Source organism: Dipodomys merriami, unplaced genomic scaffold, assembly GCF_024711535.1.
Source record: "Dipodomys merriami isolate MVZ:Mamm:240054 unplaced genomic scaffold, mDipMer1.0.p SCAF_12, whole genome shotgun sequence".
Classification (NCBI taxonomy): Eukaryota; Metazoa; Chordata; class Mammalia; order Rodentia; family Heteromyidae; genus Dipodomys; species Dipodomys merriami.
In genome coordinates, this window is record NW_027202493.1 from 35690701 (window position 1) to 35717770 (window position 27070).

At 39.5% G+C, this 27070-nt stretch overlaps 1 protein-coding gene across 6 annotated transcripts in view; it reads left to right on the top strand.

The window, feature by feature from the left end:
- Marchf1 (membrane associated ring-CH-type finger 1) overlaps positions 1–27070 on the top strand; it is a 508963-nt gene that overhangs the window by 440412 nt on the left and 41481 nt on the right. For 5 of the 6 annotated variants that reach the window (XM_070016532.1, XM_070016533.1, XM_070016531.1 and 2 more), the window contains one exon: positions 4800–4879. In XM_070016532.1, the coding sequence (XP_069872633.1) occupies positions 4800–4879 (80 nt within the window). Of the gene's footprint in view, positions 1–4799; positions 4880–5161; positions 5924–27070 lie in introns of all 6 variants that reach the window. The other variant, XM_070016536.1, reaches the window with a different exon arrangement.

Consider the following 27070-nt stretch of genomic DNA (forward strand, 5'->3'; position numbering starts at 1 on the left):
CTTTGTTAGTTATCTGCTACATACAAGACACCGTGAAGTTTTCCAAAATGAGTAAGACATGGCCTCTTCCCTTTGTTTTGTAGTGAAGCGAAAGAGATTAGGTGTAGAACATTGTGGCAGCCTAGAAATGGGTAGACAAGGACACAGCTGATAAAAATAGATGCTAGAGCAAGATTAATACTATAAGAAAAGTCAAAAGGGGGCTCTTGGAGTTCAAGGGAAAGAAAGAATGTATCTAAAGCTAGGAAAATTAGCTGCACTTTGAGGGAAATTCTTTCTCTGAAGCCATGGAAGTGAAACATGGGTGTGTTTAGACATAATAAATGGAACTGGGATGGACATAGGAATTAAGAGAAATGAATGGAAAGAATGCTAGAAGTCGGGAAAATCCAGAACATAAAATTCTTTATCTCTTAAACCATACTTAATTTGCTGGGTAATAATGAACTATGAAGACCTTCTGTGAATGGAGAAGGAAATGATTGAGGTGGCATCTTAAGGAACTAAATCTCAAAACTGATTCGACTATAGATTTTTTTAATAGAAGCAGTGAGAAGTGTTGAGTTGATTTGTGTATTTCTCAACAATAATTAACTGTATCAAACTGAGGAAAGGTGAGCATGTGTGTCGTGATCTGCTTGCAGTGGGACTCAGATCAGTCCCTAGATCTACCCCAGAGGCACACAGGTGATTAGGAATACATACAAACACAGGACCATAAAAATAGTCCAGACCAACATGTTCAGTGACTGAAATCCATCCATGTATGCTCCAAATATGTACTTCATCTCCTACGCCATACACCCACCAACTCTTACTGCCATACCTACCAGGATCTAGGTTTGTTTTTCCCCCAATGCAGGTCCTATGAGCCCATGCAAAGAGTTTGCCTGAGAAATGCTCATTAGGAAGAAGGAGTGATTTAAAAAAAAAATCAGTGTGCCAGAAACAGGAATGGAAAGATTGTAATGCAGAAGACATTGGTATGCCAACAAGACTGCATTGATCAAGATCTTGCAAGAAATGTAAAGAACTGGACATGTGAAGAGTTGACAGGGAGCTGGTGTATTTATATAGTTCCTGCCTTCTTTCAATTGAGGATTGCCTAAGGATGATATCTTTAAACTCGGGTTACACTTGAGCACAGGCATACTTAGAGTGTCCTTGGTTGATAGCTGTCTCAGTAAAACATGCCATTCACTTTCAAATACATTTCCAAAGCAGTTATCAAAGCCTAGGAGTATTAAATAACTACATATCTTATCATCCCATGCCACAGCTCCTACATGCTTCTCTACCCACTTGGTGTACGAGAGACCTCTGAATACTAGAGAGATGAGATATTTGTTAGGTTATAAACATGGCATTTTCTTATAGTTTTGAGTTGATGCATTAAAGTATATGTCTCTTTTTTATATATAAACCAGAACTCATCATGTTTATCTGTCTTTTCTTGCATTAACTATCTTTCCATGCTCAATATTATAAATATGCTCAGTTACGGTTTGTTTGATTACATTTAAGTCTTTCGTTCACCTAAAATTTAATGTAAGTGGTAAGTATGACCTTCTTCCAAGTGATTAATCATCTGTTCAATAGCATTTCTTGAATAATTCACCTCTGTTCATGATTTGAAATGCAACTTTATGAAGAGATTGATGGATAGATGATGATGAGGGTGGTGGTGAGCGTGGGGGTGGGGGTGGGGGTGTGTGATAGATGGACTCATCAATAGGGGTCAAACCATATTGAAATTGCCTGTTCACTTGTATGTCTCCTCAACTAAATAGATGATGAATAAAGACTAAGTCTATTACATAATCGACCCTTAATTCGTGTTTCCTGGCACAAGAATCAAAAGTGAAACAAGCTAGGATTCATTTTGTCTCAATTGGGTTCTATAATAAAGGGCACTAGATCAAAGAAGTTTCCTACCTAATTTACAGTCTGTCTTCGTTGGATACAAGTAATTCTTCTAGATTGTTCTTCCAGAAAGAAAAAGCAAACAATGCATAAAAACCTTCAAACAGACAAAGATTACCAAAAACTTGTTGCCTTTAGAGTTTTTGTTTGTTTGTTTTTTGGCGGTCATGGGGGCTGAACTCTGGTCCTGGGCGCTGTCCCTCAGCTCTTCAGCTCAAGGCTAGTGCTCTACCACTTGAGCCACAGAGCCACTTCCGGCTTTTTTTCTGTTTATGTGGTGCTGAGGAATCGAACCCAGGGCCTCCTGCATGTGAGGCAAGTACTCTACCACTGAGCCAACTTCCCAGCCCTGCCTTTAGATTTCATAGTTTTGAAGATCAAAAGCTATACCTGCATCACACTGGGTTGAAATAAAGGTGACAATAGGGCTACGTTTCTCCTGCAGGCCCTACAAAAGAACCATCCCAGGTCTCCAGGACACATGCATTCTATAGTTCAGGCTGCCATCTCTTTCCTTTCAAAGCCAGCAGTGGAACATCTTCCCTCCTTTCTGCTCTCTACCCTTCTCTTTTGTTTTCTTCATGATTCTATTGAACCTGCCAAGATAACTCAGAGTAATCTGAAAGTCATAGATAGATAGATAGATAGATAGATAGATAGATAGATAGATAGATAGATAGATAGATAGATAGATAGATAGATAGATAGATAGATAGATGGATGGATGGATAGATAGATGGATAGATAGATGGCCAGGTAAGGATAAGTATGTACAAGGTCCAGAGATTAGGGTGTAGATAAACTGAGAAGGCCGTTTTTCAATCTACTATACCTATTTACTGATTGCTTTTCTTAATGCCTTGAGTTAGAATTATTTTTTCCCTTCTTGGAATCCCATCAGCATCAGCATCTCTTACCTCTTACCTGGGACTTTTGAGAATGACTTTAAAATGTGGGGTTAATCTATCTCCGCTTAAATGTCAACCTCTTGGTGATAAAATTTCATACTGCACCTTTGCATGCAGTCAGGCCTCAAACTTGATCCATAACTTCCTTGCTTTCCTCCTGATTAAGGAAGGAGATACATAGTCAGGAGCTGAGACCTGAGGATCGTGGTTCAGAGCCAGCCCAGGCAGGAAAGTCCGTGAGACTCTTATCTCCAATAAACCACTCAAAAACCAGAGGTGGCACTGTGGCTTAAGTGGTAGAGTGCTCGCCTTGAGCTGAAGAGCTGAGGGACAGCGCCCAAGCCCAGAGTTCAAGCCCATGACCAAAAAAAAAAAAAAAAAAAAAAAAAAAGGAAGGAGATCCTGGGGCTGGGAAGGTGGTTCCGTGGTAGAGAGCTTGCCTTGTATGCATGAGGCCCTGGGTTCGATTCCTCAGTACCACATAAGCAGAAAAGGCCAGAAGTTCTGTGGCCCAAGTGGTAGAGTGCTAGCCTTGAGCTGAAGAGCTGAGGGACAGTGCCCAGGCCAGAGTTCAGGCCCCATGACTGACAAAAAAAGAAAAAAAGAAAGGAAGAAAGGAAGAAAGAAAGAAAGAAAGAAAGAAAGAAAGAAAGAAAGAAAGAAAGAAAGAAAGAAAGAAAGAAAGGAGATCCTACATTTCTAGCGAATCAGAAAACAGAAACAGAGGCTGGAGCCAGATTCCCCATCCAAATCTATGTTTAGCCACCTATTGGTGAGAACCTGCTCCATTTTCTTAGTTTTCTCAAAAACAGTAGCATAAAAATAATTACAACAATTAGCATATATATTTATTCTATGAACTGAATACATGAGAATGTGCTTAAAGTGATGATTGGCATACAGCCACTCCAAATCATAAACTATTGCTTGTAACATTATTATTAAGGACCTGGGAAGATAAAGACCACAGAGCTGGACCACATCACAATTTGACATGGTAAATTATCAATACATCCTGGTTTTCATCATCATCATCATCATCATCATCCGTATTTAACCCAACTTGACTTATTGAAGTCCAATAGAATGAAGAAAAAGCTGTGTTTCGGGCTGGGAAGGTGGCTCAGTGGTAGAGTGCTTGCCTTGCATGCATGAGGCCCTGGGTTTGATTCCTCAGCACCACATAAACAGAAAAAGCTGGAAGTGGTGCTGTGGCTCAAGTGGTAGAGCGCTAGCCTTGAGCTGAAGAGCTGAGGGACAGCGCCTAGGACCAGAGTTCAGGCCCATGACCTGCAAAAAAAGAAAAAGAAAAAGGAAAAGCTGTGTTTCAAAAGTAGGAATGTAGTGAAATGTACTCAATTTTGGCTGTTCTCCAAAGGCTCAGTATGTCACAGAGTTAAAAATATATTCAAAGTTAAGAGCATTAACATGGGCAGCTCTTGTTAGTTTCACTAATGAACTAATACTAGTAACTTAGGGATGTTAAATACTTCAGTGTTGTTTTTAAAGTCTTGTTTTGATGTTTAACTCCAGGCAGTATCTAACAACCTCATGGTTCTTTGATTCCTCACCAGAATATTGTCATCTTTATTGTATCAAAGCATTTTAGTTCTTGATATCACAGGATCTTCAGAGTTACTCATTTGTTTCCCAGGCAAATTAAGTGATTTTTCCTTCCCCCAAAGAATGATAGTAAATAGAATAGAAACTTGTGGAATCATCTTCCTCTCTCTCGCAAGTGAAGCAACAGCAGAGCAGTGCAGCCTATCAGCTGTTCCAAGTTCCTCAAATTGAGTTTTACTTTTGCAAAATGAGCCCACTGACTTCCTACATTCGGTGAGCTGCATCATGAGCAACATGACTGGCAGCCACGCTTGTTGCAATTTTTTAAATATGTGGGAAAAAAGCAAAATATCAACCATGTATTACCTGAACCAAGATGCCAAACTATCTAACTTGTTTCTCCAGGCTAGCAGTCCAACCACAGGAGCAGCTCCCAGGAGCCATTCCAGGTTGTCTGTCTGTCCATCCACACAGGACATCTGCAGGTAAGTGCTGAGCCAATGACGTTACTCAATGTCTCTTAGCGCAAATGTCTGGTGTTTTTCTTTTATATTCTGAGAATGTGTGGCTCTTACTTCAGCTTTACGTTTTCATGACAATTTGTACTGGCTTAATTTTATTTTCCTTTTAATTCATTTTCTTCTGTTGATCTTCATTTACCAACTTCTGGTCATGCTCTCACTTCTCATCATTCTCTCTTTCTCCCTGTTTTCCATGACTTTCCTCTCCATTCCCATTTCCCATCCTTTACCTGCTGCTACATCTAGATCTGCCATCTTGCATGACATGTCAGAAGATGCATTTGAGCACTGCACCCCTGTCGTGGTGCTGACCCCTGCTAGGAAGGAATCTGGCAAAAAGCCAGTAAAACAGAAGCCTAGGAGGAGGCGCAGGGCTTCTGAGAGATATGAGCATGCAGAAGAGCGAACCAAAGAGAGAAAAAATGACTTTCACCTCCCCATCGCAAGTCCCAGGTGGAGGGAACTTCATAGAGATTCTTCAGGTTCATCTTCCACAGATGAAAGTCAGTGGATTCAGGCCAAAAGGAGAGCCCAGGTTAAATTCCGATTGTCACGAAGAAGGCGAAATAATATTAAATCAAGCGGAAGCTTGGCTGGTTCTTCCACTCCGAATGGAATCGAACTTGTGGAGCTGGGATCTGAAAGGGTGAAGCCACGGGAGCTGACGGAATGCGAGAGGTGCTCTCTAAACCTCTGCAAAGGAAAAGTGACCAGGTACCAAGCAGGCAGCTCTTCACAGCCCAGAGGATCCTTGGAGGCCAAGAGACCTTCAAGGATCCATCAGGGAGGCAAAGGCGGAGGCTGCCACAGAGATGATCAGCTCTTGCACACACTTGAGCAACGTGAACCAAGCGGGAACAGATTTGCAGCAATGGATTCCAGCACTGAAATACTGACGGTTACAGAAGGTGGCACGTTTGCAGTTGACACGGGGTTGCAGGTGAATAGCTCTGTTCAGACGCCTCCTGATGCCCATCAAAAAGGGGCCGATAATTTAAAAGCCTGCAGGTCAGTAACTGTGGTAGAGAGAAAGAATGATGTCATCCCATCCTCCTCCTCCTCCTCCTCCTCCTCCCTGCTGTGAGTTAGGCCCACGGAGGTGACCCATCCCTGGAAGATAATGTGTAAGCAGGTTGTCGTTTGTCTGACTGGATCTAAACACTGCTGACATGGGAAAAGACGAGTGAGAGAATAATCCATGGGATTGACCAAGTGTCTGCTGCCATTCTAGTTTGTGGAAGAAAGAGAAAGGCAAGCCCTAGTTGTTTAAAGCAAATCTGATGAACTGGTCACCTATGTTAAAAAGGCTAGGGACCATCAAGGTCAGGTTTTTTTTTTTTTTTTCATCAGAAAAACCGCCTCTGCTGTTGTCTCTAATTTGTTCCCCAACTGTCTGACTCAGCAGGGTAACTCGAGGCTGAAAGGACGTGGACACAGGTCATAGACACCACAGTGGGGTGGCTGGAGCCTCTTGGGAAGGACAATCCTTTTAATATGTATACATTCCATTGCTATGAAACTGTGATCTTGGACTGTTAAAGCCATAGCATGCATTTCCCAAGTAACAGTGTTGTGGGTTTGTTTTTTTTTTTAAGCCCATTTGTAGGACTATCTGTACCAGTAGGCAGAAATGAGGAAATTTTAAGCAACCCAAATATTTCAAAACGTTCCTATTCTGCCCTATCATGTGAGCTGTTTGGATCCTATTGGAGAGCAAGTGGAAAGTTTTCTGGCAGGATGCTTGGTAGCTTGGGTGTGTGGTTATACAATGTGAAGTTACTTTATAAAACATGTTATGCCTGTTTTATATGAATCACATGTCCCAGAGAATGTGGTCCTGGTCCATTCATGGTGGGAGCAGGTACAAGGAGGCTCTGATTGTGAATAACTGTTTCCCCGAAAGTTCTATAAGTCAGTTATTTTAAAATGTTCGTTCATTGATTCATCTTAGCACTAACTGTGCCTTGGGCTTTATTTGAGACATGATAATGTTTGGATTGTTTATGGCATGATGGAGCTTCTAATCTAAGGGCGAACAAGATATCAATATAAAAATTACAATTATTATATATCTATAATCATGATAAGGAATTCAGGAGTTTGTAACAAGGAGGCTTAACTTCAGTCTGGCTAATCAGAAAGGGCTTAACAAGAAATACAAAACAGCCAAAAGATCAAAAGATGACAGGAATTGATCAAGGGCAGAATCAGGAAGAGCATACAAGCAGGGGATGTTATAAGCAGGAAGATAGGATAAGAGGAGGAACTTCGCAGGCCAGGGAACTGAAAGCCTACTATTGTGGCCAGGGTGTGGTGAGGGAAGGGGCTGGACCGTGAAGATAAGGATGGAGAAGCAGACCTGGCCAAATGAAACACGCTAGGGAATTTAAAAGGATATTTAAAAGTAAGGTGACACCATGATGGTTTGTGTATTAGTGTCAGTTACTTATAACCTTTTGAAATATGATTAATATGTGGCTTTTCTGTAAAGTTAGGGGATAGGCCAAACAATATATCTGCTCTAAACTAAGAACTCCCTACCTGTTGTTATTTCTCTTTCCTACTCGTAACATAATCCAACATAGGAGAGCCAAAAGAAACTAGCTTTAACAGCGATGGTAATAGGAGAAAATACTGTTTCCAATCAAAACCTTCTGCGCAAATACTGCACTGTAGAACCATTTGCAAAGCATTGTTTCCCTTACATTTCTATAAACAGTGCTCGTGATGGGCTTAGTGGCACTCTTTCCTTCTGTGAGTTAATATACTAACTAAAAAGTATGATGGACAGTAGATTATGCTAGGTGCTGAACATAAAGTGGGGGGCAGAGATGAGGTTTTTCATGTCAGTGCCTGATTTCTAAGTGGTGAAACTCATTGCACCTCTGAAAAAAGGTAAAGACAGCAGAAGGTGAAGTTAAGAAGATATACTCTGCAGGAATTTGCAGAAGGAAAATGGATTCAAGGTGAGGTGGCTTAGAAGCCCTTCAGAAGATGAGGGACTAGATTTAAAAAGTTGAATTGAGATTAGATGAAGTGTACGGGCCATGTTTCAGACACTCAGGTCAGAGGAAATACCGTTATCAGGTGAAATGTGCTTGTGACTCACGTTGCCTTTAAGAATGTATTGTGAATTTGTGTCACCAGGTTAGAAGGCTCATAGAAACTAATAGCAACCAACTTTTAAGGCATTTTGAAGAAAATATAGTGTCATTCCAAGTTGTGTACTACTATTCTGTATTTCCTAGTAGAATCAATGAACTGCATCATTTCAAGGTTTTGCTTTAAAAGCGGAAGGCAGAAGGCAGGAGGGAGGAGAGGAGGTTAGCCTATCTTCAAAGAATGTTCATGATTGCCACTTTGAACACTGGGGCCTTCCACAAAGACAAACAATTCAGAAGTTAGGAGGGGTGTGTCTCCTACCTGTAAATCCCAACTACTTGTAATGCAGAGGTCAGAAGGATCATACTTTGAGGCCACCCTGGACTAAATGTTACCAAGACCCTCATCTGAACAAATAAAATAGGTATCATAAGAGCAATCTGTAATTCTAGCCACGTGGAGGGAGGGGTACAAAAAGAAGATTACAGTTTGCAGCCTACCTGGATAAGGGATAAGACTCTATCTAACACATAACCTACAGTGAAGAGGGTTAGATATATAGCTCAAGTGCACATCACAAAGAAATAAGGCCACAAGTTAAAACCCCCAGAATCATGAGATGTGGAAAGAACAAACATAAACCCTGTTGCTTAAAAAGACTTACTGAAGAATCCCATAGCATAGCCATCCCTGTCTCTGAGGGGTGCCAAGTGCTGACAAAGCATCCTAGACTTAGCAGGAGTTTGGATAGGTACACTCTACTGTGAGTTGAACAGGATACCACGATGAAGGGACATGGAAGCAAAGAACAAATGGTATTTTTCTATTCCACCAAATGAATAGCAACAACCTTCACGGTAGATTTGGTGAGAGCCCAAGACAAATGGATCAGATGACTCCAAATCCTTTGCTCGGGAGAGACAAGCAATGATAGGGTTTTAAACATGTGGAAGATAGGTCAGAGGTCAGTGGACTTGAGAAAGATGATGAGTTCAACTATAAGCAGATCAGTTGATGCCAATGGCTTTCCAGTGTCAGCTATCCACGGACTATACATGGCATGTTATTGAAATCCAGGGGAGCAATCAGACCTGGAGAAATATAATTTTCCATCATTCGTGAATTATACACAGTACAACATTAATCAGTCACATCTATGGGATTGTTTGTAGTAACATGACTCACTGACCCTGAGAAGTAGATATTAAACATGGAAATTCTTCTCATGACTTGGGAGAATAGGTTTAGTCATTGTCCTCAGGGAGGTGACAGCAATGATCAGAAAGTGAGTTATTACAAGAGATCATATGAAGGAGACAAGCCTGCAGATTTACAATCTGGGTCTCCTGCATGGGAAGGAAGCTGGCTGTGAGGGAAGCAGTCGAACTTGCACTTCTGCTGATTTAGACACGCATAGACAGGCACAGGCTCTGCCACAATAGCAAAGCGGAAGCAGCTCCGGGGCCCTTCCTCCTTTTCTGTTCCGGGCATTTAGTCCCCACCTGGAGACTATATCCGCTTTCATACCCTCCTCACTGCTTCCTTCTGAGCAAAACCTCTAATAGCCCATTGTAACTTAGGATTGAAATCACCCTGCGATTATATCTCTACCTGTGTGCCATGGGGAAGTCTTTGCTCTTTTTGATAGACTATTTACATTTAAAAAAAAATACAGATCAGACCATGTCAGGGCCTGACTGAAACCTCTCAGTGGCCTCTGCATCGTCCTCCCCAGAAGGTGTGCAATTTTTCTGAAGATTTTCATTCTGCAGGTGCAGGATTTCCCTGTCAGCTCTGCCCTCCTGAGCTGGACTTTTCTACCCAGGCTGGCTTCAAACTGTGATCCTCAGATTTCAGTCTCTTGGATTAGACATGTGATCCACTGGCATCCATCCTATAATTTTTATTTTTATTTTTTAGTGGTACTGACATTTGAACTCAGGGCCTCATGCTTGCTACCTGGCCACTGTTCATTTGACACACATTGCTTTAGGTGTTTGGGTTTTTTTTTTTTAGATTTATATTCTTGCCCAGGCCAGGTTGGACTACAATCTTCCTATTTACATCTGAGTTACCAGATTACTTACTGGCCAAGATGACAAGTATGTGCTATTGCACCCAGCTTGTTGGATGACATAGGCTCTTGCTACCTTTTTGCTCAGGCTGGCCTCACCCTTCATTCCTCCAGTTGTCTGCCTCCTGAGTAGCTGGAAATACTGGTTTGAACAACCATGCCTGGCTCATAGCCTAAATTTTCATTACTTTTAGTGATTCATTGTGCCAGACTTGATCACTACTATATCCAAAACAGCTGAAGCAAAATCTCGCAGACAGAACATGCTTGGTACATCATTTTTGAATAAATAAATGTAAGAAAAATTAATTTTTCAGAGAGGCTGATGCTTACTAGTGAAATCATAGTCTTGAGTGCTGGATTCCCTCACTTGCTACAGATCCTGGTCCTAGTGACTGTCAACACTGACTGCAGAACGTGTTAACATAAAGAGCCCAGGTCACTTCTAACCTTCTGTGGATTCAGTGGCTGGACCAATGAAATTTGAACTTCTAAATTCTTCTTAATGATCTAGTGCTTCTGAGGCAGGGACTACACCTTGAAGGAGACAGTTGTATGACACAAATTCTCCTTCTTTGAAGTGGGAAGATAAAGGAGAAAGGGGAACTAAAAGAATGAGTTGGGGAAACTAAGTGATGTCGGTCCATAGTTTGCTATCATGTTCCCTGGAATGCTGATTAGAGGAGAACTAAGTTAACTTCACAGGGTTTCACCAGAGCAGCATGAGTCCTGCCACTAAAACCATGAGCTGACTGAGTCCCTCATTTTTTTCCAAGAACCCAGCACTCAGGGTTGGGTGGGCTGCTTCCATCCAAAACCACTTCCTCATCCCAACCCCTCCCATTTCCACCCTGGATCCCATAGATTTCCCCAATCTCTCAGATTTCAATTCTCATTCTTCTGCATTGGATGTGTCCCATCTCCAATGAAGTCCTACTGTTTCACTTTCCAGAATTTGCTTCTGATTGGTGCCTTCTTCCTGATTCCTATTGTTAGGTTCTGGTTCTTCTCCATACTTTCTGTCTCTGCCCACATCCACCTTATTCACCTTCTACCTGGTTTGGACAGGACTTCTCTATGAGGTTAAAATGGACAAAACCAACTCAATGAAGCTTAAGGAAGAAAGGGACTAACCATAGAAATAGTGAAGCCAGATGGTTTCAGGGACTCTAAAAAAAGTCCAACTGTGTGACTCATGAATTTTATTCTCTTTCTCCTCTTTAGCTCTCTTCTGCTTTTTGTGTTGCCATTTTTTCCAACTGCAGACCTGCTTCCTCTGCGTAGAAGAGGGAAGATGTATAGTTAGCAGAGGTTGCTACAGGTTTACATTTACAGCCTGCAGTTTTCAAGTGCTTAAGCATAAAGTGCCAGGGCAGGGATTTAATCAGCCTGCCCCAGGTCAGTCATCCTTGAGTCAATCATTTACCAGGAGTAGGGGGCATCATGCTTGGGTGAAGTCCTTGGATAGGAAGCTTATATTTCAATTGCAACTATGAGCAGTTCCTCCAAAGTCTTATAAATTGGAGGAAGGACATTATGACAGTATAAAGAGCAATACCCGCATCGGAAGTGAAAATATACACTTGATTTTAAAAAATTTAATACTCCAGATGTAAAATATACCATGCCATAGTTTTATATGCATTAGATGTTAAAATAATGCTAACTTGATTAGACTGGGTTAAAGACACTTTATCCTTATAATTTCCTTAAATAGGTGTAAAAAGAATTATAAGCTGGGGGCAGGGGGAGGCGGGGGGCTGGGAGAAGAAAACAGAAGTGTTCAACTACCCTGCCATTGTTTGCAACCCTTCTTCCTCCTAAATGTCTTCCTTTTCTTCTCCAGATGCTCAAGCTTGGCCATGCTTCAGTGTTCTCAATTTTGTCCTGCTGTCTGAAGCTTTTCCAGGCTGTTGTGATCCACTGTGATCTTTTGCTTCTTGGAATTCCTATATCATGCGTAATCAACATGTCACATATCTTCTTCGCAGTTGCTCTCCAGTTTCAGGTGTTTTCATCCTCTTTTCCCTAGAGAATTGTTTCTTGAAGATAAGTGAAGACAGGGGTTATGTCTTACCTGTTTTGTTCGATATTCAGAACAATAGTCTATAATATTTAGAACAATTCTTGCATAGCTCCAACGTAACTTTGGAAATGGCCTTCATAATCAGTGAATAGCGAGTAGAGGAGGGTGCGTGATACTCTTACTGTTAGGTTTTTAAAAAGAGGTAGCCGAGTAAGAACTGCACCACGCACGTGGTATTCAGGTAAGGGGCAGGTTTATTCAGTAGACCTGCTGGGACCAGGCAAGGTTGGCACTCCACGTGGCTGGGAAAGGCCTGGGAATGAGAGAGAGCTGGGAAAGAGAGGAAAGAGAGAGGAAAGAGCTATAAAAGAGAGAAAGCAGAGAGAGCTAGAAAAGAGCAGCAAGAGAGCAGAGAGAGTTAGAAAAGAACAGAGAGAGAAAGTCTGGGCCTGGGCTAGCCCTTATCTAGGGTATGGGCGGAGAAAGGTGTGGCCACATCAAATTCAGATGTGACCTCAGCGGATGCAGATGTGACCTCTTCCAGGTGTCCCAGTTGCTGCGAGGAGGGTGGAGTCTGCTAGCCATCCAGGAGCGGACCTTACACTTACCTCCTGTTAACTACTGAACAGCCAGAAGTACAGCTGTGGCTCCAGTGGTAGAGTACTAGCCTTGAGCATAAAAGCTCAGAGATAGTGCCCGGGCCCTGAGTTCAAACCCCAGGACAGGCCTTAAAAAAAAAAAAAGAACAAGGTGGACCCCAAAGGTAAGTGATAATCCCTGGTAATATTTTTTGCTCTAACTTGGCCTGGATGGGGAATTTAAGAATATACTTTAATATTATGCTGCAGCTTTTATGTATCATATATTCTGATTTTTATTAAGAAATATTTTTCTTCTCTCCCAACTCTACCCATTCCTTCAAGTTGCCTGATACCATTTTTGCATGTGTACATTGAACATTACAACTACTTGCAATCACCTTTCCTCTCTCCATTCTCCTACTGCAGCTCTTCTTCGCACGCATGCGCATGCACACACACACACACACACACACACACACACACGTTTCAACTTTTTGATATTCATTTTTAACTGTATTTTATGTGTACATAGGAGTTACACCATTGCACACTTTCCTACATATACCATACTTTAGTCAATTTCTGCCTATCGGTGTATCTCTGTGTATCTGCATATGACCCTGTGTATATTTTCACGTTTATAATTGAGACTTAAGCCTTTGTTTTTGATAGCCACTAGACGCATCTGCTCAAAGCAAGCATGTTGGCTGCAGAAGTCAACATCCAGTGAAGTCTGAATTTCATATAGAGTCCTTTACCAGCCATAGTTACAAGTATGGACTTTCTTCCAATGACAGGGGAACATTTCTGCAGTCTTTAAGCAAAACAGTGAGTCTCGGTTTGTGTTTTGGACACTCATTCAGGCTGTTGTTAGAAAATCATATTGGTAGGACTAAGTCAATTAGAGAGGCAACACCAATTAGAGAGGCAAGGCTGTATCCTAGCAAAGGGGAGAGTAGTTGTGGGGGGGAAAATAAAGAGGTAGATGGGATTTTAAAAATATCTTGCAAGAAAATCATGCAAGACTTGATGATCAATTATACACATTTTTCCTCTCTTTTTAAATGTTTTTTTTTAATTGTGAAAATACTGTCCAGAGGGGTTACAATTACATGAGCAAGGTCATGAGTACATTTCTTATTAAGCATTGCTGCCTCCTCCTTTGATTTTCCCCTACCATCCTTTCCCCCACCCACCCGCCTAAATTGTAAAGTTGGTTTTTCGACATAGCATCTTGTGCATCTCATTGTTGCAATGGGTCCACCTGTATCCTTATTTAAACATTTTGTTTTTTCCCTTCCCCTCCCCAAATTATACCAACATCAAATACAGTGAAAACAGGGTTTATACAGTGGGGGAGGGACATACAAAGCAACAAAAAAAAAAATCACATGGTACCTTATAAATACGTTAGAAACAATAGCAAGAAAAAAAAAAACCACTTGTGTCCCTATCGTGGGTTTCATTTCACTGAACATCATCTTATCTGACATATATTAGTTACTGCAAATAAGGGAAAACATGGGTCCTATGTTTCTTTGGACTTGGCTTACTTCACTTAATATAATTTTTTCCAAGTCTTTCCATTTCCTAACAAATAGGACAATATCATTCTTTCTGATGGAGGCATAGAATTCCACTGTGTATATATACCACATTTTCTTGATCCATTCATTTACAGAGGGGCATCTGGGTTGGTTCCATATCTTAGCTATGGTAAATAATGCTGCAATAAACATAGCTGTGCTGGTAGATTTAGTATGGTCTTGTATTTAAAAACTTAGGTAGATTATAGTACCTTCCTTAACTATTGAAAGAAAGCTCCGCTAAAGAGAAAGAATTAAAAGGGAACAATACGCTCAGTTTGAGATATAATGGTCCAAAGACAAATATTCTGAGGCAAATATCCAGGAAGTGGTATATATAAAAGTTTAAAGTTCCAAAGAAACCTTTTGACATTGGATGAGGTATAGAAGGTTTCAAGTATTCTAGTGGTAACTGTGAAGTTCTCCTATGGAACAAAAAAGTCTTTCAACTAAGAAGATGAAGATGAAGGAATGGTAGTCCCTATAAAATAGCATTAATGACCCAAGGAAAGGAAATGAAGCCAACAGAGAAAAATAATGGTCATGAAAAGCTATGCAACAAGGAAAGTTTCATAGGCAGAGAGCAAGATGAACTGTAGACCCTCCTTTTTGTTTTGCATTTAATTTAGATGATCCTTGAGCTCAGAGAGAACATTTGAAGATATAGAACATTGAAGGATCTGTATATTGTTTCCACCAAAAGGTAGGAAAATATGGAATGTCAAGTGGAAGAATTAGCTGTATCTAGGAAATAATGATGTCTTACTTTACAGTAGGAGTAAAAAAGGAAAATAATAGATTTGGAAACATACATATTTATAGATTTTTAAACTATTGGGTTAACTTCTTAGAGTAAGGAAATTGTAAATCTTGTATATGTTTGCTAAGTCTAGCAATGGTAAACATAGGAAGATAAACAAGCATTGCTAAAAACCCTGTATAAGTATACCTAGGAAGGTGACTGATTGTAAGAAATACAATTTACCTCTGCAGTGCATCATATAGAGACCACAAGTGGGGAGCTGACCCCAAGCCCAGGGTATGGCATCATACAGTATCTACAAACATTATTTGCCAACTTGATGTGCACATGCTTTGGTAAATTGGCAACTTGAAAGTGGAGGAGAGCATGTCTTATCAATAAGATTTTTAGAGTCAAATAGCATTTCAGTAAGTGGTTTCCCAATGTGCTGGCCTTCACCTTAACCTTTCAGGCCATTGCTAACCATTGGGCAGTTGTAAATCTACCCATTATCATGGTTCCTTTCCATCTGTTCATTGAAGACCTAGAGAACACTAGCATAGGATAGCATCTGTTACTTCCTCGGACTTTTTTTTTTCCTACTGGAGCAGTTTTTTTTCCCCCTTTCTGAGTTTCTAATGGTGAGAATATTCTTTTATACTGTTTCCTTTTATTTCCTACCTGTTGGCCCTAGCTTTATAATCGCTTAGTGATAGTTTTTGTCCCACTTTTGTGACTTATTTCGATCATTCTTTCTAGTTGCATTTTTATAGAAAACTGAGATTGATGTTCTGTTGTCAAAATTCATCCCATGGCTGAACGATGAGCTGTCTACTGTTTGGTGTTCACATGAGATAAATTACCCTAAGTGATGAAAACAGGAAGTTCTTATTTCTAAGAGGCAATAGACATTAGAGACAGCTCACAAATTCACTCTCTTCCTTGGGCTTTGGCTTTTGTTTTGTTGAGTCTTGCCGAAATTAATAGCAACCTTTGTCCTGTCCATTGAAATAGCAGCTGATACAGGTGTCAACAGAGCTGGGGTAAAGCACTTGGAAGATTATTTAACATAGTCAGAACCCTTCTGACTCATTTCAACACTTTTTGTTTTTCTCTACTAGGGAATGGTTAAATTGCCATCTCAATACTTAAGCAAAAATAAAATGGGATAAATGAGATGTCCATTGAATATGAATGCACTCCAGACACCATTCCTAGCATGATACGGTGTTTTAGAGCTAATTTTCTTCTTGAACTGAGTAATTTTCTTCATTGCAGTCTTCTGTAAAAACCCCAATAAACATCATGCTATGTTGTAATATTATGTTTATGGTTATTATCCAGTCTTTCAGCATTTATCTCAGTAATTTTTATTTTGAATGAACAAAAACAATGACGATGCACACACAGAATTTACAAACAATAACTCAAAATTATTGTACAAGTTGCCTTTTTTTTAAATCCTGCGTTTATATCTTGTAAAGACATGCTTTATTCTGAGCAGGGTTTTTTTCCCCTAGCCTTTCCCAGTTGGAGAGATAATCCTTCTAGGAATAGAATGTCAGTATCATCAATAATACTGATTACCTTGACTGGTAAGTTGTTCTATATGACTAAAACCAAGCGGATTGAGTAATTACCTGCTAATTTGGCTAAGCAGTTTAGTACTGTTTTTTGGAAATACAGTGGAGTCTGTATCAAATTAAGCAGTTGTTTTTAATAAGCCTGTACTCAGAAACATTTTATCCTTTAATAATTTCTACGTTTAGTAAGTATGCAATCATCCCAAAGGACAAAATACTTCATAATATATTAAATTATTTATTAAGCCAGGCACTGCCGGCTCATGCCTATAATCCTAGCTTCTCAGGAGGCTGAGATCTGAGGATTGTGGTTTGAAGCCAGCCCAAGCAGGAAAGTCCATGAGACTCTTATCTAATAAACTATCAAAAAAAGCCAAAAGTGGCAGTGTGACTCAAGTGATACTAGTGTTAGCTTTCAGCAAAAGAAGCTCAGGGACAGCACCCAGGCCCTGAGTTCAAGCCCCAGGACCTGTGCAAAATGTATTTAAATGTTTAACTACTTCTTAGTGTAAGAACAGTATGCATTCAAGAATATAGCTTCCTTTAGTGAATTTATATCAGTTCAGCAATATAGAATTTCTCCTCTGTGAGGAAAAAAAAATAATAAAACACAACCTACCTTCTCTTATCTCACATAAATTCATTGTGTATTGCATTTAGATCTTCTTATATTTATAGAAACAGAAAATGAGCAGTGTATATGTAAGCTGGTAGATATTCCTTGAAAATGACATTAATTATTTTTCCTGATGGATGAGTAAAATCAGACAGACAGATACAAATACACCCCCCAACCATTTGTCCATTGACTGAAGGACATCTAGGCTGTTTTTATAACTAAACTATAGTGCAGCAAATGAACATGGTTGTACAGATGACTTATTGTGTCTGACTCATATTCTGCTGGTTAAATGCCCAAGAGAGGTATCACAGATCTACATTTAGTTTTATGTTTAGTTCTATGTTTAGGTTTTTGAGGAATCTCCAAACTGCTTTCCACAGTGATTGTACAAGTTTACATTCCCACCATATCCAACCCAATAATGTCTTTAAGAAAGTCTATAACTTCTTTGGTTTTTCAGAATTATCCAGCCTCATATACTGTAATTAAGTTAAAAATTAAATCATGAGCATTCAGGTTTTCAAGTGTTAACTGTGGAGATAGACAAGGCTCAGAGGCCCTGAACATAGATTAATCTTGAGCACCTGTCCCAGGGAACTTTAATTAAAACTAAAGTCAGACTGACTCCCATTCTCCCACAGCTCTCCCCTCCTTTGTCAATGGGATGCCTCAGTTCTACAGACTTTACTTTCACTTCTCTCTCCACTTTTTCCCTTCTCACATAGTTTCAAGAGCTTTTGCTGACTTCAGCATTGACCTTGAATATTGGGAATATTCTCTTCTCTTTCTGTTTACTCTTTCAAAGCCAATATTGCCAGATTAATAATTCTAATCACCCTTCCTTCTTTTCCTAGGCAAAGACTCTATTTACTTTTTTATTGCCATTAATAACAAAGCATGAAACTTACCCTCTTGATAAGGTTTAAGTATACTATCTTATATTTATTGTTAACTATGGTTATAATACTATACAGCAAATCTCTAGAGCCGAATCATTTTGTATAACTGAAAATTATAGCAACTGGAAAACAATTATTACCTCTATTGCCATCTAGTCCCTTGAAGAAACCAGTGTATTCTCTGATTCTATATATGTTCAACTATGTTATATGCTTCATAGAAATGATGTACTGCAATATTTTTCCTTATGTGATTGGATTATTTCACTAAGCATAATTTCCTCAAGATTTATCTGAAAGTAAAAAAAAGTAAATCTAATTTTGTGGCAAAAGATAAGATTTCTGTTTTCTTTTTCTTTTTCTGTGGGGCTTGAACTCAAGGCCTGGGGGTTTTCCTCAAGGTTGGCACTCTATGTCTTGATCCACAGCTCCACTTCCAGTTTTCTGGTGGTTAATTGGAGATAAGAGTTTTTCAGACTTTCCTGCCCTGGCTGGATTTGAACTTTGATCCTCAGATCTCAGCATCCTGAGTACCTTGGATTACACATGCTGAGCCATAAGCGCCCCACAAGATTTCTCTTTCTAAAGTTGATTTCTCTTTCTAAATCCACTACATATGCATTTTACATTCCCTTAATTTGCAAGGCTACTCAGGTTCTTTCCTTATCTTGACTGTTGTGAAGAATGGTGCAATAAAGATAATAGTTCAAATATCTATCTTGAGGTTTTAATTCCAATTCTTTTAGCTAGTGACTCAGGAGTTAGACTGTAGGGACAGACAGTGTTTGTATTTTTCATCATTTGAGAGCACTCACTGTTTTCAATATCCATTGCAACATTTCACATTCCTAGCAGGCTACAGGGCTTCTAGTTCTTTACATCTTCAAGAGGACCCCATTGTCTCTTTTTGATAATAGCCATTCCAATAGTTCTGGGGAAATACAAAGCTGTGGTTTTGATATGTACTTTTCTGGTGACTTTTTATGTTGAACATATTCTCCTTCCCTCCCTACACATGTGTTGATCACTTGCATGATTTCTTGGAAGAAATATTTGCTTAAAGGCCCATCTAAAAAATATAATCTTTACTGGAATTCTTCAATATTCCTGCTGATATTTAAGGCTCCTATATATCTGTATGTATGTATGTATGGGTAGATGTTGCAACCAAGTGAAGGAATTACAAAGATTCTATCATCTTACCTTATTTTTTGGTTTTATGTCTTACTATGCTTTTGCCCAAGGGTTTATGTTTCTTTTCAACTTGGCTATGTATTGGAAACAAATGAGCTGTCCATTTCTACTTCTTTGCTTTCACTGAGAATTATCATCCTGTGCCTAATAGTATCCCACAAACATTTATCAGCCTTTGCCAAAACTGTACTGCAATTCATAAGTCACATCTTCCATCAGGCTTCAACTACCTTCCCTTGTCCCACCAATCTTATAAGGTCTTTCTTATACTCATATTCAAATAAGCTTGACATGGATCCCATCCGCTCTAACTCTCACTGGAACTACACATGCAACTGTTTAACATAGAGACTATCATAGTATAATCTCCCTAACTGTCAGGCAGTAGAATTTATGAATGTTTGCATTTATCACAGCATCTTTGCAAAGTCTATATGTAGTACATAGTCAACAAGTTATTTATTGAGAAGATGAGTGAATGAATGTGCAATCTTCACTCAGTGTTTGGAACTGCTTTAAGAGACCGACTTTTTTCCAAGACACTTACCTGCCTATGTCACAGAATTCATATTCAGAGGAAAATATCTGAGCGAAAGCATTCTGTTATCTATAAATAAAATGCTTGCTTTGACAATTATCCATGGCAATGTGAGACTTGCTTTGATGTAGTGCTTGGCAGGTGGGGTGAATGCATGGACAAAATTGGAAAGAAGTCATGGTTGAGGATGAGCTCACTTGATTTGGAGCACTTAGTAATAGCAAAGTAAGAATGATCAAAAATCAGTTTGAATTAAGAATTTCTTTCACATGCAGAAAAGGAAATAGACTAAGAACTTGTAATTAGGTGATTTGTCTAAGAGCTCTATTATTATTGATGTACAAAGCTTTATTCCCTATCTGATCATGTTTCTTTCATTATGTCTGCATGGTAAATCCAAATGAGTTTATATTATCTGTCTCTTTGTTTTCCCTATTCATCTCACTGCATTCACATAATAAAATTTTATCAAAATAGTTATGAGAATATCCACTTAGAAATATCTCTATTTGATTTTTTCAGTCTTATTAACAAACACAAATTATCAAAGATATTATAAAATGGATGCTTATGATAAATAAAAAGGTAGAGAAAAATCATGACCTTGGAATATTTATTAAATAATAATTATTCATTTGCTTATAACTTAGGATCTGGAAATGTGGAGCACACTAGGAAAACATAACACATCCCCATGGCATACATGAAGTCTTATAAATACAAAAGAAAAACAAAAGAGGAGCTTTGAGCTTAACAGCAGAGTACAGTTCTGCTTAAGAGGAAAATGTCCTAAAAGATACAGCACAGCTTTTGATCTGTCTTTGGAAGACTTGCACAGATGTAGCTAATCCTAAAAGTAATGATAAGTATTTGCTTCCTAGGCAAAAACAGGGAACTGAGCACAAATGGAATCTAGTGTGTCCCACAAGCCTAGGGAAACTTAGCCCTAAAAGCTGGGTATGGTGGAACACCCCTCAAATCCTGGCACTAGGGAATTTGAGGCAGGAAGGTCATGATTTCAAAGTCAACTGGGGCGAATGAGAATCTTTGTCTCAAAAGGAAAAGGAGAAAGGCAGAAGGAAGGAAGGAAGGAAGGAAGGAAGGAAGGAAGGAAGGAAGGAAGGAAGGAAGGAAGGAAGGAAGGAAGGAAGGAAGGAAGGGAGGGAGGGAGGGAGGGAGGGAGGAAGGGAGGGAGGGAGGGAGGGAGAGAGGGAGGGAGGGAGGGAGGGAGGGAGGAAAGGAGGGAGGGAAGAAAGGAGGGAGGGAAGAAAGGAGGGAGGGAAGAAGTAAGGAAAGAAAGGAAAGATATTTTCCAAGGAGGCTTGACCCACTATGAGACTGGATCGTCAGCCCAATCAGGTTTAAATTCCCAATACCATGGTATCAAACCATCGCCAGAGAAGACTCTCAGAGGAACAACAGCAATGGAATCTATGCAATCCTTTGCAGAACTCATGTCTGTGAGTGTAAATAAATGTTGGCCTCCTCTGCTTCCATTCTTGGCACAGCAAGGTGATCATTATCTTCTGCACTGTTTTCCATCCATGGGATATCTGGTGACAAGTAAAGGCCGCTGATTAGCTGGGGATTTGGATTTGCTCCAGGAATAGAGTGGAGAGCCAAGAACATTGCTATGTCATTGTCTTTGTTGTTGATCATTCCCTACAGCTCCATGCAGATGGTCTGAGATTTTGACCAAGTAGGGTAGGAAATTACATTCACGGAGTCCTGCTATGCAGCAGCCTCTCTGTGCTTGAAAATACCCCCTTGAGAAAATGAAACAGACTTTTTAAAAAAATCACTTCTGTATGAAAAGCTGTCACTCATTTGTAGAAGTGGAAAAATTGTTGATTCAGAGAAACCAAATTTAGAATTACAAAAATTGTATTTGTCTATAAGGCAGTGTACTCTTATGATGTCATAGTTTTAGTTATGATTAAAATTTTCAAGATGCCTTAACTCTCAGGCTTATTGACATCTTAGAATAGTTATTTTCCTCTCTATGAAGGGAATGTTTTTGCTATTATTTCATAAGTATATGATGAATCCATGTGGGTGGGTGGAGCTAGAGGCAGCTCAAGGCCTGCCCACCTTCTTCTCTGGTTATTCAGAGGCACTTCCTTTTTTTTCTTTTGACTGCAAATCACTTTGCTTGACTTCCTCTACTGCTCTGTTAGAGGCTAAAACTGGCACACCTCAGTTTAGTTCCTCAAATACAAATTAAAGTGTGGGGGGGGGGACATAGGATTAAACCTGTCTTACTTTCACTGTGTGAAATTTCCAAAAACATAAACAAAACACTGACCGTTGGTGATCATATCTGAGAATTTCTTTTTTTGTTGTTGTTGTTGGTCGTGGGGCTTGATCTCTGGGCCTGGGTGCTGTCCCTGCGCTCTTCAGCTCAAGGCGAGCACCCTACTGCTTGAGCCACAGCGCCACTTCTGGTTTTCTAGTGGTTTATTGTAGATAAGAGTCTCATGGACTTTCCTGCCCGGGCTGGTTTTGAACCGTTATCCTCAGATTTTAGCCTCCTGAGTAGCTAGGATTACAGGCGTGAGCCACATATCTGAGAATTTCTAAATCATGAAACTAAGCAAGTTCTTTAGCTCCATGCTCTGTGCATGTGTTAGAGAAATATCCTAATGTATAGCTTTTCCAGTCTAGTAGAGTTAGTCTAGTGGTGGTTAGTCATCTTTACTCTGACTTGATGATACTCTTACCACTTACATGAATCTTAATATCAATACAAACATATAAAAAAATCCTTCCCCATGATTAGTAAACATGAATGTATTTAGCTTATAACATAAGGATATAAGAATATCTCATCAATGAAATAATTTGCAATGAGTCAAAACTCAACCTTGCTGCTGTAGGTTTTAGGAGCAAAGATAGCTCAAGAAAGGAAGTGTGCATTGCCCAGGAGGGATAAGTAGCCTGTGTTTCAATAAGAATGTGAGCTGACAATGTGTATGAATCTTAAACTTAGTTGAGACAGTGTCACCTATGTCCCACATGAAGATACTTTCAGGAGGACTTGTCAGTGGGGCAAAAGGATATTTGGAAAAATAAAGAACTAAAAGAAGTCCTTAACTTGACTATAAGTAGAAGGTGGGTATCAATATGGAAGAATAATCTCCATAGAGAGAAAAATGGAGGAACTATTGCTCGTTCTTTCCCCATAGTCCTTTGAGTTGAATCATGACGCAACGATAAAGTGCAAACGTGAGAATTCAGTGGCTGGACAAAGCCGCAAATGCCTTGCATGTATAGTACTTTGCAACACTCCCTGTGATTTTGTTGATCTTTTTATATTGACAGTGATCCCTTTGTTTGGGAATCGTGTTTCACCTTTGTGATATTCTCTAAATTATCTTATTCAAGTCTCTTACTGGCCACAGGAGATTTTTGTACCTAAGAAAAACAACTCTTAAAAACTTGTCTCAGACCACCCATCCTCAGAAGACAGTGAATTCGGATCCAGATTTTCCCTCTACAATCCCCAAAGTGCTGTTTCACCTAGCTTTCTTTGAGATATGTCTGTGACATGGCCAACCACGAGTTTCAAATGTCTCAATAGATGCCTCATCTGTACGGAGTCAAAACTTAGAACTTAGAGCATAGGAACATAGCTTCTCACAAACCAATTAGCAAAAACTATTCAGCAGCTTAGGTCAGCAATGCCGTAGGTCAGCCGAATTAGTAGTAATCACAGTCATCCCACGACACCATAACTAGCGCTAATAGAATTAACAGTCAGTTCAAGTTGTATGTGCTTCCAGTAATTGAATCAGATAAAGAAATACTTGATTTTTCACCATGGGCCAGGTGCTACACCCTTTTATCTCATTAAATGGCCATGACATGCCAAGAGGTATTTCTAACCTAATTTGACAAATGAATACACTGAGAATTTTTCCAGTTTACTGGAGCAAAGAGCTGAGTGGTGAGTCAGGATCTGATCTCTTGCCAAATAGTTCTATAGAATATTTGTTCCTGTCACAATAGGGGGGAAAAAGTAGAACCCAACAGAGATGAACTCAATCCTGAGAGGTTAGCGTGGCCACTGCCTGTCACTTCACCATCAGTACTTCTCAAGCACTGTGACTTCCGGTCTCTCAGGCCCACCCTATGCTCAGAACACATAACCATGAGAAGGTTTCACTTGCCTCCCGTGTGCAGAGTCTAGGACCGAGGGCCATAGTCTTCATGCTGTATTCTCTTATGTATCAGAACCCTTCCCCTGGGTCAGGAGTTTCTGACCTAGTAAACTAGGCCTGGTTAGACTGTACAGTGGAATGGCTCTCCACCACCAACTCGCAGCACAACAGGAACAGCGTTTCCTATGAATTCACTCTGTCTAATCTCACCAGGAAACCTCAAGGTGTCTCCATGATTCTTATATTCATGCTTAGTTATTTCTCTTACATATTCTCCAAGTGGCTTTGTCTAACTATTTATAGCATCCATAAAACTTTAACCCTGTGCCTTCCTTCCTCCACGTCAGCAAGAATTTCTTCTGTATCACAGAAGATAGTTCATTCTATACCTTCTGCAATTTCTTCCGCCTTTACCATATGCTCATCATTATCATTTTTCCATTGACTTCCTGCTCTTAGGGGAAAATGCCTGTTTCCCTCCATGATTTTTTCTAATTGTCTAAAGATATTTCTCTGCTGTGTGTCTTTCTCTATAATCTCTTCATCTCACAATGATCTTCCTTTAACAACTCTTGCCTGACTATGTGTTAACTATTAGATTCTCTATGACAACTGCTTTTAAACAACTGCTTATAAACAACTTCATGGTTTTCATACCAGAAACAAAATTAAATCAATAGTAAAATAGAGCTTTCTGGCTGGGAGGTGGTGACTCATGCCTGTCATTCTAGCTATTCAGGAGACTGAGACCTGAGGATCACTGTTGGAAGCCAGGCAGGAAAGCCCCATGAGTCTGTGGCCCATGCAGAAGAATGTTAGCATTGAGCTAGAAAAAGCTCAGGGACAGTACCCAGGCCCTGAGTTCAAGCCCTTGGCTGGGATAAAGTAATCATATTACTACTACTACTACTACTAATTTGTTTACTATCCTATCTTCCTACTATTCTGTATCAAAAGATAGAGACACAGAGAGAGACAGGGACAGATTATATATCTTCACTTATTTACTTGACCACTCATTTCTCACTTATGGGGTTTTCCCCAAATATTTCCAATAACATTTTGGATTAAGAAATGAAGTTCTGACTAGGAATGAGTGCCAAACTCTGTAGCATGAGTTTGAATGACTACCATCCAGATTAACTCAGCAGAAACATAACCATCTCCGTTATCAGTAGGCAAAGAGATTATTCTGCTGAGAAGGGTAGGGAAGGAAAGGTGACAGGTAAGTGGGGAAGAGCCTTAGTAAGAGTTGGCAAAAGAGAAAGAGCCAGACAGGCTCAGGGTCCCTTGTCTCCTCCTCATGTCACCATGATGGTCCCCGTTCTCACTACCTGGATGATGACAGTAGCTGCCAAGCCAGGTCCCTTCATGTCGAATCTATCTCTGTCTGACTTGTTTGCATAAAGTAAGAACTAAGAAACTAGTGATGTAAAAATAAAAATGACATTCTACTAGGATGAAGAGTGGCAAGGGAAGAAATGAAGAGTCTTAAGAGTTATTTCAATACCAAAATAAAAGTCTACTTTTCTTATTTTTTGAGGGGGAGGGGCTTACTGAGGATTGAAGTTGGGGCTTCAAGCTTGCTAAAACAAGTGCTATGCCTCTTGACCCACAACCCCTGGTTCTTTTTCTTTTTGTTTAGATATAGTTCATTTACATATAGTTGTTCATATAGAGTTCAAGCATTTGCCTATACTACCTTCAAACTATGGTTCTCCTAACTCTGACTCTAGAGCAGCTGGTATTACATTCATGAGTCACCGTGTCTAGACCTTAAATATCAACATATACTGATTAGATTGTAGACACTGTTAAAACAAGAAAGTGGCAATTATGTACTCATCTCACTGATTATCAGGTACCAATGTGGATAACTAATTATTATAGTAGGTAATCATTGAATTTCCAAGACTCAGTTTCCCATCAGGTAAAAATTCATCAAAATTATGTCTTTTAGAATGTGATTTATAGCAGTAACATCCTTTTCTCTGGGAAAAAAAACATGCTTATGTTTTCCTTACTATAGTTTCATTTATAAAGCAGTAATTGTAATTTGTGTGAAGTATATGAATTTTAACAATTGTTTAATTCTTTACTGGCACTATCCCATTATTATTATTTACTGATAGTAGACATTTGAAGTTGATATTTAGCTCTTAGGTTCATCTAGGCTATCTAAATTTGCTTTGAAAAGACTCTGAGGATTCACATTTAGGGGTATAATTCAAAATGCTAAAAATAAAATGCAGAAATAAGCCATTGGCTGTTGGAGGCCCACACCTGAAATCTAAGCTATTTAAAGGATGAAATCTGAGGATCAAGGTTCAAAGCAAGCCTGGGCAAGAAAGTCAGTGAGATTCTTACCACCAAAAAGGCTGAAAGTGGAGTTATGACTAAAGTGGTGGAGTACTAGCCTTGAGCAAAAGACCTCATGGACAGCTCCCAGGCCCTCAGTTCAAGCCCCAGTCCCAGAGTACAAATGAATGAATGAAGAATGAATGAAGAAAATGGGGATGAAAATGAACCAAGTGTTGATATTTTTTCCATGGGAAATAACGTTAACTTTTGTGATAAAAATGGTAGTACTGCTTGTTCTCTATATCAGTGTTTCAAAGGATCATTTTTTTAAAAGGACATTTTGAGACTCAGAAAGTTGGCTTGTACTCAGAAGCTGGTCAGGTTAGTTTGAACTCAGTAATCAGCTCAGTCTTTGTTTAAAGCTACTTATAAATAACTTTTCCCATGCTGTTAAACATCAGAGCCTCAGAATCTTCTTGCCGCTATAGAACATTTGACAGTCTTTTCTAAGGAACAAATTATCAGATGGCATTAACTCAAAAAAAAGTTCTTTTCCAAGTGAAGTGAGGAATTTTGTCTAGAGAAATAGCAGGCTTGCAGGGCTTTCATTTCGATTATGTTATTATTGCTTCTCTATGGAATCTTGTCTTCAGTTTTTGTTACTGGCAGAAGTTGGAGTGATTTATTTGTAAACATTTGTTTTCATTCTTTCAATAATATTCATGCATTCTCATTACCACAAAGTCA